The sequence below is a fragment of the Microcebus murinus genome, chromosome 26 (genome assembly GCF_040939455.1).
Source record: "Microcebus murinus isolate Inina chromosome 26, M.murinus_Inina_mat1.0, whole genome shotgun sequence".
Classification (NCBI taxonomy): Eukaryota; Metazoa; Chordata; class Mammalia; order Primates; family Cheirogaleidae; genus Microcebus; species Microcebus murinus.
The window spans coordinates 13,469,330-13,482,400 of NC_134129.1; the positions used below are offsets into that span (position 1 = coordinate 13,469,330).

The following is a 13,071-nucleotide window of genomic DNA, read 5'->3' on the forward strand; positions in this document are numbered from 1 at the left end:
TCAGAAAGAGGGGGTCATCAAGTTTTCCAGGGTTCCCTCTACCGTGGCATGTCAACATTTCTATTTAAAAGCAAGAATTTTATTAAACATTCGTGCTTATGAGAAGGCACGGCTGGGGGAGGTGGCTTGGCATGAAGCGACTTGGATCTGAAGCTTGATAGCTATAGACTGTGACAATATTGGAATTAGCTTGTTATTCGATGAAGAGGCTGACACATGGGCAGGGTGACTTCACTACGGGAGCAGACAAACAACATCTATATCATTCGCGTCTTAGTGAATCTTTTTTTGAAAAATGAATCTTTAGCATGAATGAAAGGGATGTTATTTTAATGCCTTAACAAGCTTTAAAAAAAAAAAAATCCAACTAACATCAAGTGAAAAGAATGTTGTTGCTCAACATCTTAATATCCCAAGCGATCTTCTCTTCAGAAGGGAAGAGATCAATGCTTTGAGAATAAACATCCTGGCCAGGGGCGCGGTGGCTCACGCCTGTAATCCTAGCACTCTGGGAGGCCGAGGCGGGAGGATTGCTCGAGGTCAGGAGTTCGAAACCAGCCTGAGCAAGAGCGAGACCCCCATCTCTCTCTACTAAAAATAGAAAGAAATTAATTGGCCAACTAACATATAAAAAAAAAAATTAGCTGGGCATGGTGGCGCATGCCTGTAGTCCCAGCTACTCGGGAGGCTGAGGCAGGAGGATTGCCTGAGCCCAGGAGTTGGAGGTTGCTGTGAGCTAGGCTGACACCATGGCACTCTAGCCCAGGCAACAGAGCGAGTCTCTGTCTCAAAAAAGAAAAAAGGAAATATTTTATCCATCCTGATTTGATGTTCTCCCAGGTCTTTTACAATGATGAGGAGACAAGTTTTTATTTTTTATTTTTCTACTTCGCCAAGGTGAATTATGGAATCAGGCAACTGAGAGATTAATAGGACACACTGCGTCATTTACCGCCAAATGATCATATCTTTTCCTCTATAACACAAGAAGGATGAAGCCTAATTATGGAATAACCCAAAGACATTTTTTTTCTACTTGTTGTCACAAAAAAGAAACGCTCTGTAATTTATTTTATAGGGGGAATGTAAATGTAAAAGTCCGTGCTAATTCAAAGTTAAAGCGGAAGATAATGAATTTTTAAGGCAGGAAATGAAGCTCTTAGAGGTTTAACAGCCTCTCATGATATATACAGTAGAGTCAGGATTACAGTTTAAAATCTAAATTTTCTTTGCAACTGTATATTTGGAAGTTGGCTATTATTCAGTGACCTCAAATCTTCCTGATGTGAAAGGCAATCAAATAATCGAGCAGAATACAAGACAGACCACAAAAAAAATTAAAAAAAAAAAATTCCTCCTTGATGATCCCTGAGAGTTTCTGAGCTATGTCTGTATCCCCGATGACTTAGGATCAGGGCTAATGGGTTGCTCCAGTGTCACCCAGCTTTCAATGACCTCTAGAGAGTCCTTCACGTTCTGTGTCTCTAATATTGAATTTTATAGGCTATTAATGCCTTTGCAGTTATATCATTAGCTATTTTCCCTGCATGGCAGTAGCTCTTTTAAGAGAGTAGATACAGAATACTGATAAGAAATCAGTTACTGTCCTTTATCACACAATGAGATTTTATCATTGAGGGACTTTCCATATAGGGAAAGAACAGACATCAAGGACTCCCTGTCAGTCAACCGCTCTGCAATGTCTCTAAGACAATGTGACATGGTTGCCAGGGAGCCCCGCCCCCCTAATCCCTCTCCAGAACTGGTTGGTAAAAGGCAGTCTTTTTTTTTTTTTAATTTCAGCATATTATGGGGGTACAAATGTTAAGGTTACATATATTGCCTTTGCCCCACCTCCCCCCTCAAATCAGAGCTTCAAGCATGACCATGCCCCAGACGGTGTGCATCGCACTCATTATGCATGTATATGCCCATCCCCTTCTCCCCCCTCCCACCTGCCCCACACCCGATAAATGTTATTCCTATATGCCCACTTAGGTGTTGATCAGTGAACCAATTTGCTGGTGAGTACAGGTAGTGCTTAGCTTTCCATTCTTGGGATACTTCACTTAGTAGAATGGGTTCCAACTCTATCCAGGAAAATATAAGAGGTACATGAACAGTACTCCATGGTATACATAGACCACATTTTATTCATCCACTCATGTATTGATGGGCACTTGGGTTGTTTCCACACCTTTGCAATTGTGAATTGTGCTGCCATAAACATTCAAGTGCAGGTGTCTTTTTTTTATAGAGTGTCTTTTATTCTTTTGGGTAGATGCCCAGTAATGGGATTGCTGGATCAAATGGTAGATCCACTTGTATCGCTTTAAGGTATCTCCATGTTGCTTTCCACAGAGGTTGAACTAGTTTGCAGTCCCACCAGCAATGTAGGAGTGTTCCCATCTCTACGCATCCATGCCAACATTTATCGTTTTGGGACTTATTAATAAAGGCCATTCTCACTGGAGTTAAGTGATATCTCATTGTGGTTTTGATTTGTATTTCCCTGATGATTACAGATGTGGAGTATTTTTTCATGTGTTTGTTGGCCATTATTCTGCCTTCTTTTGGAAAGTTTCTGTTCGTGTCCTTTGCCCACTTTTTTATAGGGTTGTTTGGTTTTTTCCTTGCTGATTTTTCTTGATTTCCTTTTAGAGTCAGTTACTCCACAAGGCTGTACATTCTACTTCTCTGAGATCTCTAGTCCATTCCCTCCCCTCTATTTAGGATGACCGTATGTCCCCGTTGTCTGAGTTTATGCCTATCGTCCCAGCCTAATTGTGAACAGTGCCCTCTTTTGCTCACCAAAAGTGTCCAGGCATGGACAACAAATGATGTGGTCTCTACCTCCATTCTCATGGCCACAGCTGAGCGCAAACCCTCACTGAGTTCTGCCCGGATAGTAGTAATACTTAGTAGTTGGCAGTAGTAGCAGCCAAATGATCTTCCCTTTTGTCCGCTTCCTTTGAACATTGTTTAATTGAGCACAAATTCTGTACCAGATGCAACATGAGCACGAGGCTGTACTTGTAGGGCCATGCGGTTTGCATACTGCACAAGGGCACCTTGCCCCAGGACTGAGCGAGGCCATAACTCAGCCCTCTTTCTACCCCCTAGGCCATGCATCTTTGTGCAGTCTGGTCCACTTGCTTGTCAAATCTTGAACCCTTTGTGCTGCATTTGCCCGTTGAGGGTGCTTTTTTCTAATCCCCACCAAGAAGGCACTGCATAGGCTAACAGTAGCCCCTGCATTGTAGAAACTGCATTCCTCCTTCAAGTGTAACCCTATTCTGATCCATTCCCCTCTTACTTCGGCAATGACCTTCATGCACCAACCTGACCTTGCTCTTCCCTGGTATTCCTCAACAGCTCACTGTCACGTGGTCATCTATGAGATTTGATCCAAGGTCCTGGGTATGGTGTGCAAGGACCTTGTTCATCTGTCACCTGCCCTCTCTCCACACTCATTTGTCCCCATTTCTCCACATACACACTTTGCATCAGCTAGGCTAGACTTTTCCCTGTTGCTGGGATGTGTCAAGGTGATGTCACTTAGCCCCTTTTCATGCCTTGTTTATCTGCTCTGGGATGATTAGCCACGCCCCACCCCTCCACCTGACAATCTTCTACTTATTGATGATGATGATGATGATGATGATGATGATAGTGACGAATGAGGGAGAGGCGATAAAATGAAATGATAAAAATGATAGATAACTACTCTAATAGAGTGTTGAATAGAAGAATTTTTCCCTTGCATAAATATGGTGCTAAGATCCATAACCCAAAACTGTAAGTGCTATGTGTCCCTACATTCAAACCAAGCCACCAAGAGTTGGACCAAAATGCTCCTTTGTGCTAAATGTCCCTACCACAATCACCCACATGCCACATACTACTCCCCCCAACACACACACTCTATATAAACAGGTTGGGGGTGACAGGCCAGTGGAGAAGGCAGGGGGTTTCTCCTCCCCTCCCATGCCTGCTGTCACCTCCCAAGAAAGGTGGGGAGAGCCAAGAGACCCGTGATATCTGCAAGAAAGGGAGACAAGCATTGCACGGTGCAGTGAGACACCTGCTGGAGGAGCAGGCGGGGCCAGCAGGGCACAGAGGGACACAGCAGGGCCAGGCTGCACAGCACATGGGTTTCCCATAGATGCCACGAAGCTGCTGGACTGAGAAGTCTCGCAGATGTCATGCCAAGAAGGGAGCTCATGGGCAAAGGGTTTGGGAGCGGGCTGTGGGTTGGGTTGAGGGGAACACTGAGCTGAGGTAGGGTGGAAGAGATGGACCTGGAGGGCAAATCTCTCCTGTGTCATTGCCCTTCTGCCAAAGGTCGCCAGGAATGCACCTGTCGTTGAATAAGTTGGGTTTATGACTCACCACGACAAGGGACAATGGACGTCATGTGGAACTGTGGGACGTCTCAGTAAAAGTGTCAGAAAGAACTTGTCACAGGTTTAAGCTCTGGTGGGGTCATTTGGAGGAAGATAGCTTGGGTGCTATCGGAAAATAAGGATGGTTCTTTTTTTAAATTGTTTGAATTGACAAGTAAAAATTATATATTTTTTTCAGTGTATCATATGATGGTTTAAAATATGCATATATTGCAAAATGACTAAGTCAAGCTCATTAGCATATGCATGACCTCATATACTTATTCTCATGGGGTGAAAACATTTAAAATCTACTCCCTTAGCAATTTTCCAACCTATGATACATTGTTGTCACCTATAATCATCACACTGTATGACAGACCTCCTGAGCTTATTCCTCCTGAAATTTTGTATCCTTTGCCCAACCACCTCCATCACCCCCAACCCTCTGCTTCAATGAGCTCAACTTTTTTAGTTTCTACACAGCAGTGAGATCCATGCAGTATTTGTCATTCTGTGCCTGCCTGTTTCACTTAGCACAATGTCCTCCAGGGTCATCTGTGCTGTCACAAATGACGAGACATCTTTTCTTTTCTTTTCTTTTTTGTTTTTGTTTTTGAGACAGAGTCTCACTCGGTTGCCCAGGCTAGAGTGCCATGGCATCAGCCTAGCTCACAGCAACCTCAAACTCCTGGGCTCAGGCAATCCTCCTGCCTCAGCCTCCCGAGTAGCTGGGACTACAGGCATGTGCCACCATGCCCAGCTAATTTTTTCTATATATTTTTAGTTGGCCAATTAATTTCTTTCTATTTATAGTAGAGACGGGGTCTCGCTCTTGCTCAGGCTGGTTTTGAACTCCTGACCTTGAGCAGTCCACCCGCCTCGGCCTCCCAGAGTGCTAGGATTACAGGTGTGAGCCACCGCGCCTGGCCGACATCTTTCTTTTCCAAGGCTGAATGGTACTGCATTGCAGGAACAACCCCATGATTGAGTATCTTAAATATAAAACTCATCTACAGGAAAGGCAGACATGCAAGATCAAGCTGGACCTGGGTCTTAGTTACTGCTGGGGAGGAGGGTAAGCATCCGATGGGCTTGTAGTGACACCGCAGGGCCTGGCTGTAATGTCAGATCCATTTGCAGTAATCCCGTGGCCTAACTGTGAGGTCAAATCAGCTCCCGGCCATCAAGGGGCTGCCCAGCGAGGAGACCCCAGAAGGTTCCGAAAGGAGCCAACGTGTGGGTCCTACAAGAGAGCCAGTCTTTGGAGATCCGCCTCCCATCAATTACGGATGATTAAAAAAAAAAAAAAAAAAAAAAGGCCGGGCATAGTGACTCAAACCTGTAATCCTAGTACTCTGGGAGGCCGAGGCAGGTGGATCGCTCAAGGTCAGGAGTTCGAAACCAGCCTGAGCAAGAGCTAGACCCCGTCTCCACTAAAAATAGAAAGAAATTAGCCAAACAACTAAAAATAGAAAATATTAGTGGGGCATAGTGGCACATGCCTGTAGTCCCAGCTACTCGGGAGGCTGAGACAGGAGGATTGCTTGAGCCCAGGAGTTTGAGGTTGCTGTGAGGGAGGCTGATGTCACGGCACTCACTCTAGCCTGGGCAACAGAGTGAGACTCTGTCTCAAAAAAAAAAGACCAGATGAATAACTTCCCCTCTAAGGACAAGGATGTCCACTGTCACTACTTCTATTTAACATTATACCGGAGCTTCTAACCAGGGCAACTAAGCAAGAAAAAGAAATAAAAGGCACCAAATTAAACAGGAAAATGCAAAATTATCTCTATTTGCAGACAACATAATCCTGTCTCCACACCCAGGGCCTACCGTCTCACTAACACTGAACCTGAACAGGTGACAATATCTTCATTCTTGGAAGGAAAGAGTTGTTAAATTTCTCTTTAAAGGCTCCATTTTCCTGCCTTTTCTTTTTTCCTCTGAATAACCACACCTCCTTCTGTTTTCAAGTCCTCTAGCCTGACCAGTGCTGTCACAAAGCCCAGGTCCCCCCTTCAGCGAGAACCAGAGCCCCACTGGCTTTCTTTGCTTGCTGGGCAGGAAGGACTCCCCAGGGGGACTCTGGTGTCCCACATCCTTGCGTTCACCGGCTGGCTCTGAGGCAGGGCTGTAACACACTGCGGGTGACAGCCCTTAGTGTCACAGCCGCTGGCAGTGCCCACACGCCCTACACACCCTACACACCCTACACACACACACACACACACACAGCCTGCACACACAATTTTGTAGGGCCTGAAGTTTCCACCAGGCTGCAGGGACAAGCCCCTTTACTGGCTGTCTTCCCTGTGTCCCCAAGTGGCCTCTCGGGTAACCTGCTTGCACCAAAATCCTTGTCCCGGTCAGGGTCAGCTTCCGGAGAACCCAAAACCATGATACATAGTCACAGAAGATAGAATGTGGGATCAATTTAGTGAATCTCCACCCGCTCATTAATAAAACAGAAATAGAATACAATAGGACATAGATAGCGTACTCTCTGCATTTGTTTCCATTTGGGATCATTTACTGGGTCATGTAAACTGTGTCTCTTACTATGGGACAAAGGCAAACATATTTAGAAAAACTCTGCTTTAAATTAAGACTTTTCCAGATATGCTGAAAGAAAAAATATATATATATATAATAATGAAATAAAAAAGAAATTTTAAAAATTAAAAAAAAGACTTTTCATTGTTTTTTAAACAATTGTCACGTCAACATGTGACCTTTATTTTAAAAAAAAAAAAAAAGTGGTACTTTTCTAGAATATGCTAAGGAAAGGCCAAAAAAGCAGCGCTAGGTTTTCTGGATGAGAGGGTGGTTTTTTTCTCCCCAGTTTTGAGGTTCCTGATGGCACTGTGAACTGAACGGCTCACTTTGAGGTAGCAATCCTATAAATCCTTGGATTCATGCGAAGAAAAAAGAACACAAAAGAACCAAAACGTGACGTGGCAGAACAGTGCACAACTGCGGTGTTATAAGATCGATTTTAAAATGAAAACAACTTCTGTCTGGACAGGAAGGGTGGAGGGGCCGATATTCTTGGAAAGAGAGCTGAATTTGCAGAGCCCTGCGGAAAGACGGGTTTGTAGCCAAAGTCGCGTGGGAAAACCGGTGGCATGTAGGTGTCTAAATGGCACGCCCGCCAGGAGCTGCCCTCAGCCAGGCCCTGGTCCCCGGAGAGGTCCGACGGCGCGCCAGCACAGCCCAGACCACGCCGCAGCCCTGGCACGGGGCAGACGGGGCTCGGCGCACGACGGCACGGGTTTTGTTGAGTGCCACTCGGGGGTCGGGAGCGCAGGCGGTTACGAGAGTCCAGAAAGAGAAGCGGTTGGCACCGACCTGGCGTTCCAGCCCCGCACCCAGATCACAGGGGCCTGCGGCCAGCGGGCGCACCAAATGCAGCCGCTCTTAAAAGAGCTTTTCCCAAACCACAGAGCGACGCTGCTCAGGTGTCGCGGGCCCCTGAGCGCTTCATACATTAAACAGACTCGCACTGGGTTGCTGTGGAGGAGGACAAATGGGAAAGGCCAGACCCCACGCGCGAGGGCGCCGCGCTCTGCCTGGCGCGCCCCGACGGCTGCGGCTGGAGCAAGGGAAGGGGCAGGGGACCGGGCAGGGGACGGAGCAGGGGACCAGGCAGGGGACGGAGCAGGGGACGGAGCAGGGGACGGGGCAGGGGACGGAGCAGGGGACCGGGCAGGGGACGGAGCAGGGGACGGGGCAGGGGAAGGAGCAGGGGACCGGGCAGGGGACGGAGCAGGGGACCAGGCAGGGGACGGAGCAGGGGACCAGGCAGGGGACGGAGCAGGGGACGGAGCAGGGGACGGGGCAGGGGACGGAGCAGGGGACCGGGCAGGGGACGGAGCAGGGGACGGGGCAGGGGAAGGAGCAGGGGACCGGGCAGGGGACCAGGCAGGGGACGGGAGCAGGGGACGGCGCAGAAGGAGCAGGGGACCGGGCAGGGGACCAGGCAGGGGACGGGAGCAGGGGACGGGAGCAGGGGACGGGGCAGGGGACCGGGCAGGGGACGGGGCAGGGGACCAGGCAGGGGACGGGAGCAGGGGACGGGAGCAGGGGACGGGGCAGGGGACCGGGCAGGGGACGGGGCAGGGGACGGGGCAGGGGACGGGGCAGGGGACCGGGCAGGGGACCAGGCAGGGGACGGAGCAGGGGACGGGGCAAGGGACGGGGCATGGGACCGTGCAGGGGACGGGGCAGGGGACGCGCCACCCCACCGCGGGGCCAGAAGGCGGGGCGGGGAGGCGGCAGCAGGGGACCCAACAGGGGACCGGGCAGGGGACGGGGCCGGGCGGGCGGGGCGGCCGCGCTCTCGCCGCCCGGGGGAGTGGCCGGCGGGGCGGGGCGGGGCGGGCTTAAGGGCGCGGCCGGCGGGGCCCGCTCCACTCGCGCCGCCACCGCCGCCACCGCCGCCACCGCCGCCACCGCGCCCGCGATGGAGCGGCCGCCGCCGCGCGCCCCGCTGCCGCTGCTGCTCGGCGCCGCCGGGCTGCTGCTCCTGCTCCTGCCCCTCTCCTCTTCCTCCTCTTCCCCGGCGCCGGCCGCGTGCGGGCCCTGCGCGCCGGCCGCCTGCCCGCCGCTGCCCCCGCGGGGCTGCCCGCTGGGCGAGACGCGCGACGCGTGCGGCTGCTGCGCGGTGTGCGCGCGCGGCGAGGGCGAGCCGTGCGGGGGCGGCGGCGCGGGCGCGGGGCTGTGCGCGCCGGGCATGGAGTGCGTGAAGAGCCGCAAGAGGCGGAAGGGCAAGGCGGGCGCGGCGGGCGGCGGCGCGGCGGCGGCGGGCGGCGTGTGCGTGTGCAAGAGCCGCCACGCGGTGTGCGGCAGCGACGGCGCCACCTACGCCAGCGCCTGCCGGCTGCGCGCCGCCAGCCTGCGCGCCGAGGCCCGCGGCGAGAAGGCCGTCACCCAGGTCAGCAAGGGCACCTGCGAGCAAGGTGGGCACGCCCCCGCCGCGCCGTCCCCGGGGGGCTGGCCTTCCGGGACGCGGTGCTGCGCCCGGAGAGCGGGCGCCCGCGGGCCCGGTGTGCATAGGCACAGAAAAAAAAAAAAAAAGGTTTCCCGAGACCTCACACCTGCAGGTCCCCAAAGCTCCCCAGGTCGCGCGGCTCGCAGGTGGCAGGGCGACTCGTGAGCGCTGGGAGCCCCGAGGTGTCACCTTCGCGTCCTGCTGTCTTGGCTTGGGTTGTGCAGAGAGAGGAGACGTCCAGGGATGGGGAAAGGAGTTGAACGAGGAAATACAAATAAGGACTTTCAGGGGAAAAAAAAATAGTTGTGTGTCCCACTTTCGTTGGCTGGGTATAAGAACTTTTCTTAAATAAAATAATCCACTTAACTGGAAATTGCAGATTCTCAGGCCGTCATCTAACTAGCGAATTATTTGTGGGCAAAATAAAATGCAGACTCTTTGAAGAATGTTTTTATGATGATGCAGTGTGTGTTGTGGACATTAGTACCGTTTGGTTTTTCCTAAGTGTTCCTTTTTTTTTTTTTTCTTTTTTGCGTAATTTGTCCCCAGGATGCAGTGCTCAGCAGGAATGCCTTTGAGATTATGTTTGATCGTTTATTTTATTCCAGACAAGCCCAAGCTTGCCATAAATGAAGCAGGAAAATAAATGAAGTCTGGACTTTGGGAAAAAAAAAGAGAGAGAGAGAGAAATTTTAACTGTAAGGCCTGAAGTAACATTTTCCATCACAGTAGTTTCAAGGGAAAGTTAGAAATCCAGTGTTGGCAGCTCCTCTCCTGGTCCCAGCCAAGGTGGAAAAGGGAGAGGAGGCAGTTCTACTGAGATGAGGGAAGCTGCTGCTGGTTTAACACAGTTGAGAATTTCTCCAGAATTTCCAAACAATAATTCTTTCCTTAGAGCTTTTCCAGAAGGCTCATAGGTTGCATGTCACCAATTTCGATGTTGACTGTTGAAAGCTTTAAAGCATTTGACTCCCTGTTAGCTATTTATAGTATCATCACTTTAAACTTAGAAAAATGACAACCCTTATGCATTCTGGAACTGGGGAAGGCCAACAGAAAAAAAATATATATATATATAAAATTTATATGTATTTAATTTAATAATTATATAAATTAATTTAAATTTATTGATTAATAATTAAATTTAATTAATTATTAATAATAAACTAAATTATATTTATATTAAATTATTGAATAATAAATTAAATTAATAATTAAATTAAATTTATTGATTAATTTAGATTTATAAATTAATTTGATTTATATATATATATAAATTTAAAAAGACAAAAAAAAAACGACAACCTTAGAAATCCGTGTATATTTCCAACAGAAACAGCTATTTGTTCCTTTGGATCGCATTTGTCAGTCCCATGATTAAAAGATAAATGTGCCTTGTTTACAAATTCGTTCCAAATATTGAGATTTTCGTATAAACATTCCAATGGGGAATTTTCCGCACAATCTTTCAAAATGACAGGTACTTGCCTTATCAGAGCAGAAGGTTAGCTCGGTGATTGTTCGTTCAAGGGTTGTCATTTTCTAGCCCATGAGCTAGTTTTAGCCCCTTTCTCTCTACTGCTATTTATATCTCCAAAGACACACACAGTACAATATTATAAAATATTGGACTGACTGTCATTATAGAAGCAGTTTCATAACCTCATGACCACATACACCCTGCCCTTCAGTCCCTCCAGACTACAAACCCCTTGAGAGTACAGGCCTGGCTTTTCTTTACGTTTGGGAAAATGTTAGGAAAAATAGCATCTGCAACTGGAAAACTTAACATAAATTAGCCTTTTCTTCCCAGCTTAAATTAAGATATGTGGGGACTGATGCCCAAGACCATTTATAGGAGAATGTCAGGGATGGCACAAGGGAATGTGAGGTCCTTCCAGCATTTCCAGAATTTCCAAATAATAATTCTTTCCTTAGAGCTTTTCCAGAAGGAAAAGTACTTTGCCATAGGAGAGACATACAGGGTGAAAGTCAGGTCCCGTACTGGATTTCTCCTGCCTCCTGGATATGTTTTGACAATGACAGGAGCAAAGTGGACAGCATGCCATTGACTTCCGTACCATGGTACTTAGTCCTTTATTCCAATTCTTGGTTATGTACCTTTTGCTTATGGTCCTTTAACTCTGAGCTCCTTGGCAATCCCATTTCAGCCACTCTGGCCCGGTTGGGTGCCATCCTCTTTTCTCCCTGAGAATGGAATCAAAATGTCACTCTCAAGAGCCTCCCTTCGAGCCGGGCGCGGTGGCTCACGCCTGTAATCCTAGCACTCTGGGAGGCTGAGGCGGGCGGATTGCTCGAGGTCAGGAGTTCAAAACCAGCCTGAGCAAGAGCAAGACCCCGTCTCTACTATAAATAGAAAGAAATTAATTGGCCAACTAATATATATATATAAAATTAGCTGGGCATGGTGGCGCATGCCTGTAGTCCCAGCTACTTGGGAGGCTGAGGCAGAAGGATTGCTTGAGCCCAGGAGTTTGAGGTTGCTGTGAGCTATGCTGACGCCACGGCACTCACTCTAGCCTGGGCAACAAGTGAGACTCTGTCTCAAAAAAAAAAAAAAAGAGCCTCCCTTCGTAGTACCTTTAGGACAAAGTCCAAACTATGTAGCACAGCATATGAGGGTCTTCATAGAAGACCATAGAACTCCATTCTGTTATTCTCACCTCTTCTCTTTAATCCTCTTTATGTTCCGGCCATAATGAGTGTCTGCTATTCACATTTCAACACATCCTGTTTCTTCATGCCTCCATGCCTGTGCAGATGCCTTCTGCTTGGAATGCCCGCCCACCTGCACACACACCACACTCACACCCTCCCTCGCTTGCCTTTTCCACCCTCTGAACTCTTTCCTAGCCTTCCCTGTGAGGGTCACCCTTTTTCTCCCAGCCCAGAATGCATACAGCCATTGTCTCAGCAAATACTCGTCGCACATGTGCTGTGTATATGCATGCACGAAGCATTAAACCATAGAAGCTAAGACAGTGAGCTCTCGAACCAGACTCCCTGGGTATGAATCTTAACTCTACCATTTGCTGATTAGAGCCTTGAGCGAGTTACTCCACCGCTCTGCCTATGGGTTTGCTCACTTGTAAAATGGGGATTATAAGCATCCCTATCTTATAGGGTTGTCGTGAAGATTAAATGCATGAAGATTATCCATAGAAAGCACTGGATAAATATTCATTGTCATTATTCAACCTGAAAGCAAGTGTCAGGAGGGAAGGGAGATTTTTGTTCCCTCAAGGGTCTACAAGGGCCTTGAGATCCTAGTAGGACATCCATCGTGTGGCCTTTAAATGTATTGAATGAATGAACGTATGAATTGGCCAAGCACTCTGCTAGTCTTAGGGTGAGTAGACTTGAATGAGATAGACAAAGTCCCTTTCTCATGGAGTTTAGTGTAAGCTTTAGATACACTAAAGAGTGTACAACAGAGAAAAAGGTCAGAGACTACAAATGAATGAGCAGGATTAAGTGAGATGGGCACAACCATGCCAAGGACCTTCGGGAAGATTCCAGCAAATGAGAATACCCGGGCCATGGGCCCTGAGGGGTGAACAAGTTGGCTATGTGTAGACTTCCTCCAGCTGCTTCCAAATGTCTCTTTTAATGTCTGTCTCCTCTACCAGACTGTGGACATTGTAAAAGAGAGACTTCATCTTATAATTCCTT

The 13,071-nt window shown here is 48.5% G+C and overlaps 1 protein-coding gene across 1 annotated transcript in view; it reads left to right on the top strand.

Moving 5' to 3' along the window:
- Positions 1–8,806: 8,806 nt before the first annotated feature.
- The window catches only part of IGFBP7 (insulin like growth factor binding protein 7), a 74,396-nt gene continuing 70,131 nt past the window's right edge, over positions 8,807–13,071 (top strand). Inside the window, exon 1 of the mRNA XM_075997857.1 lies at positions 8,807–9,346. Coding sequence (XP_075853972.1) covers positions 8,851–9,346 — 496 coding nt within the window. The 5' untranslated portion in view covers positions 8,807–8,850. The remainder of the gene's footprint in view (positions 9,347–13,071) is intronic.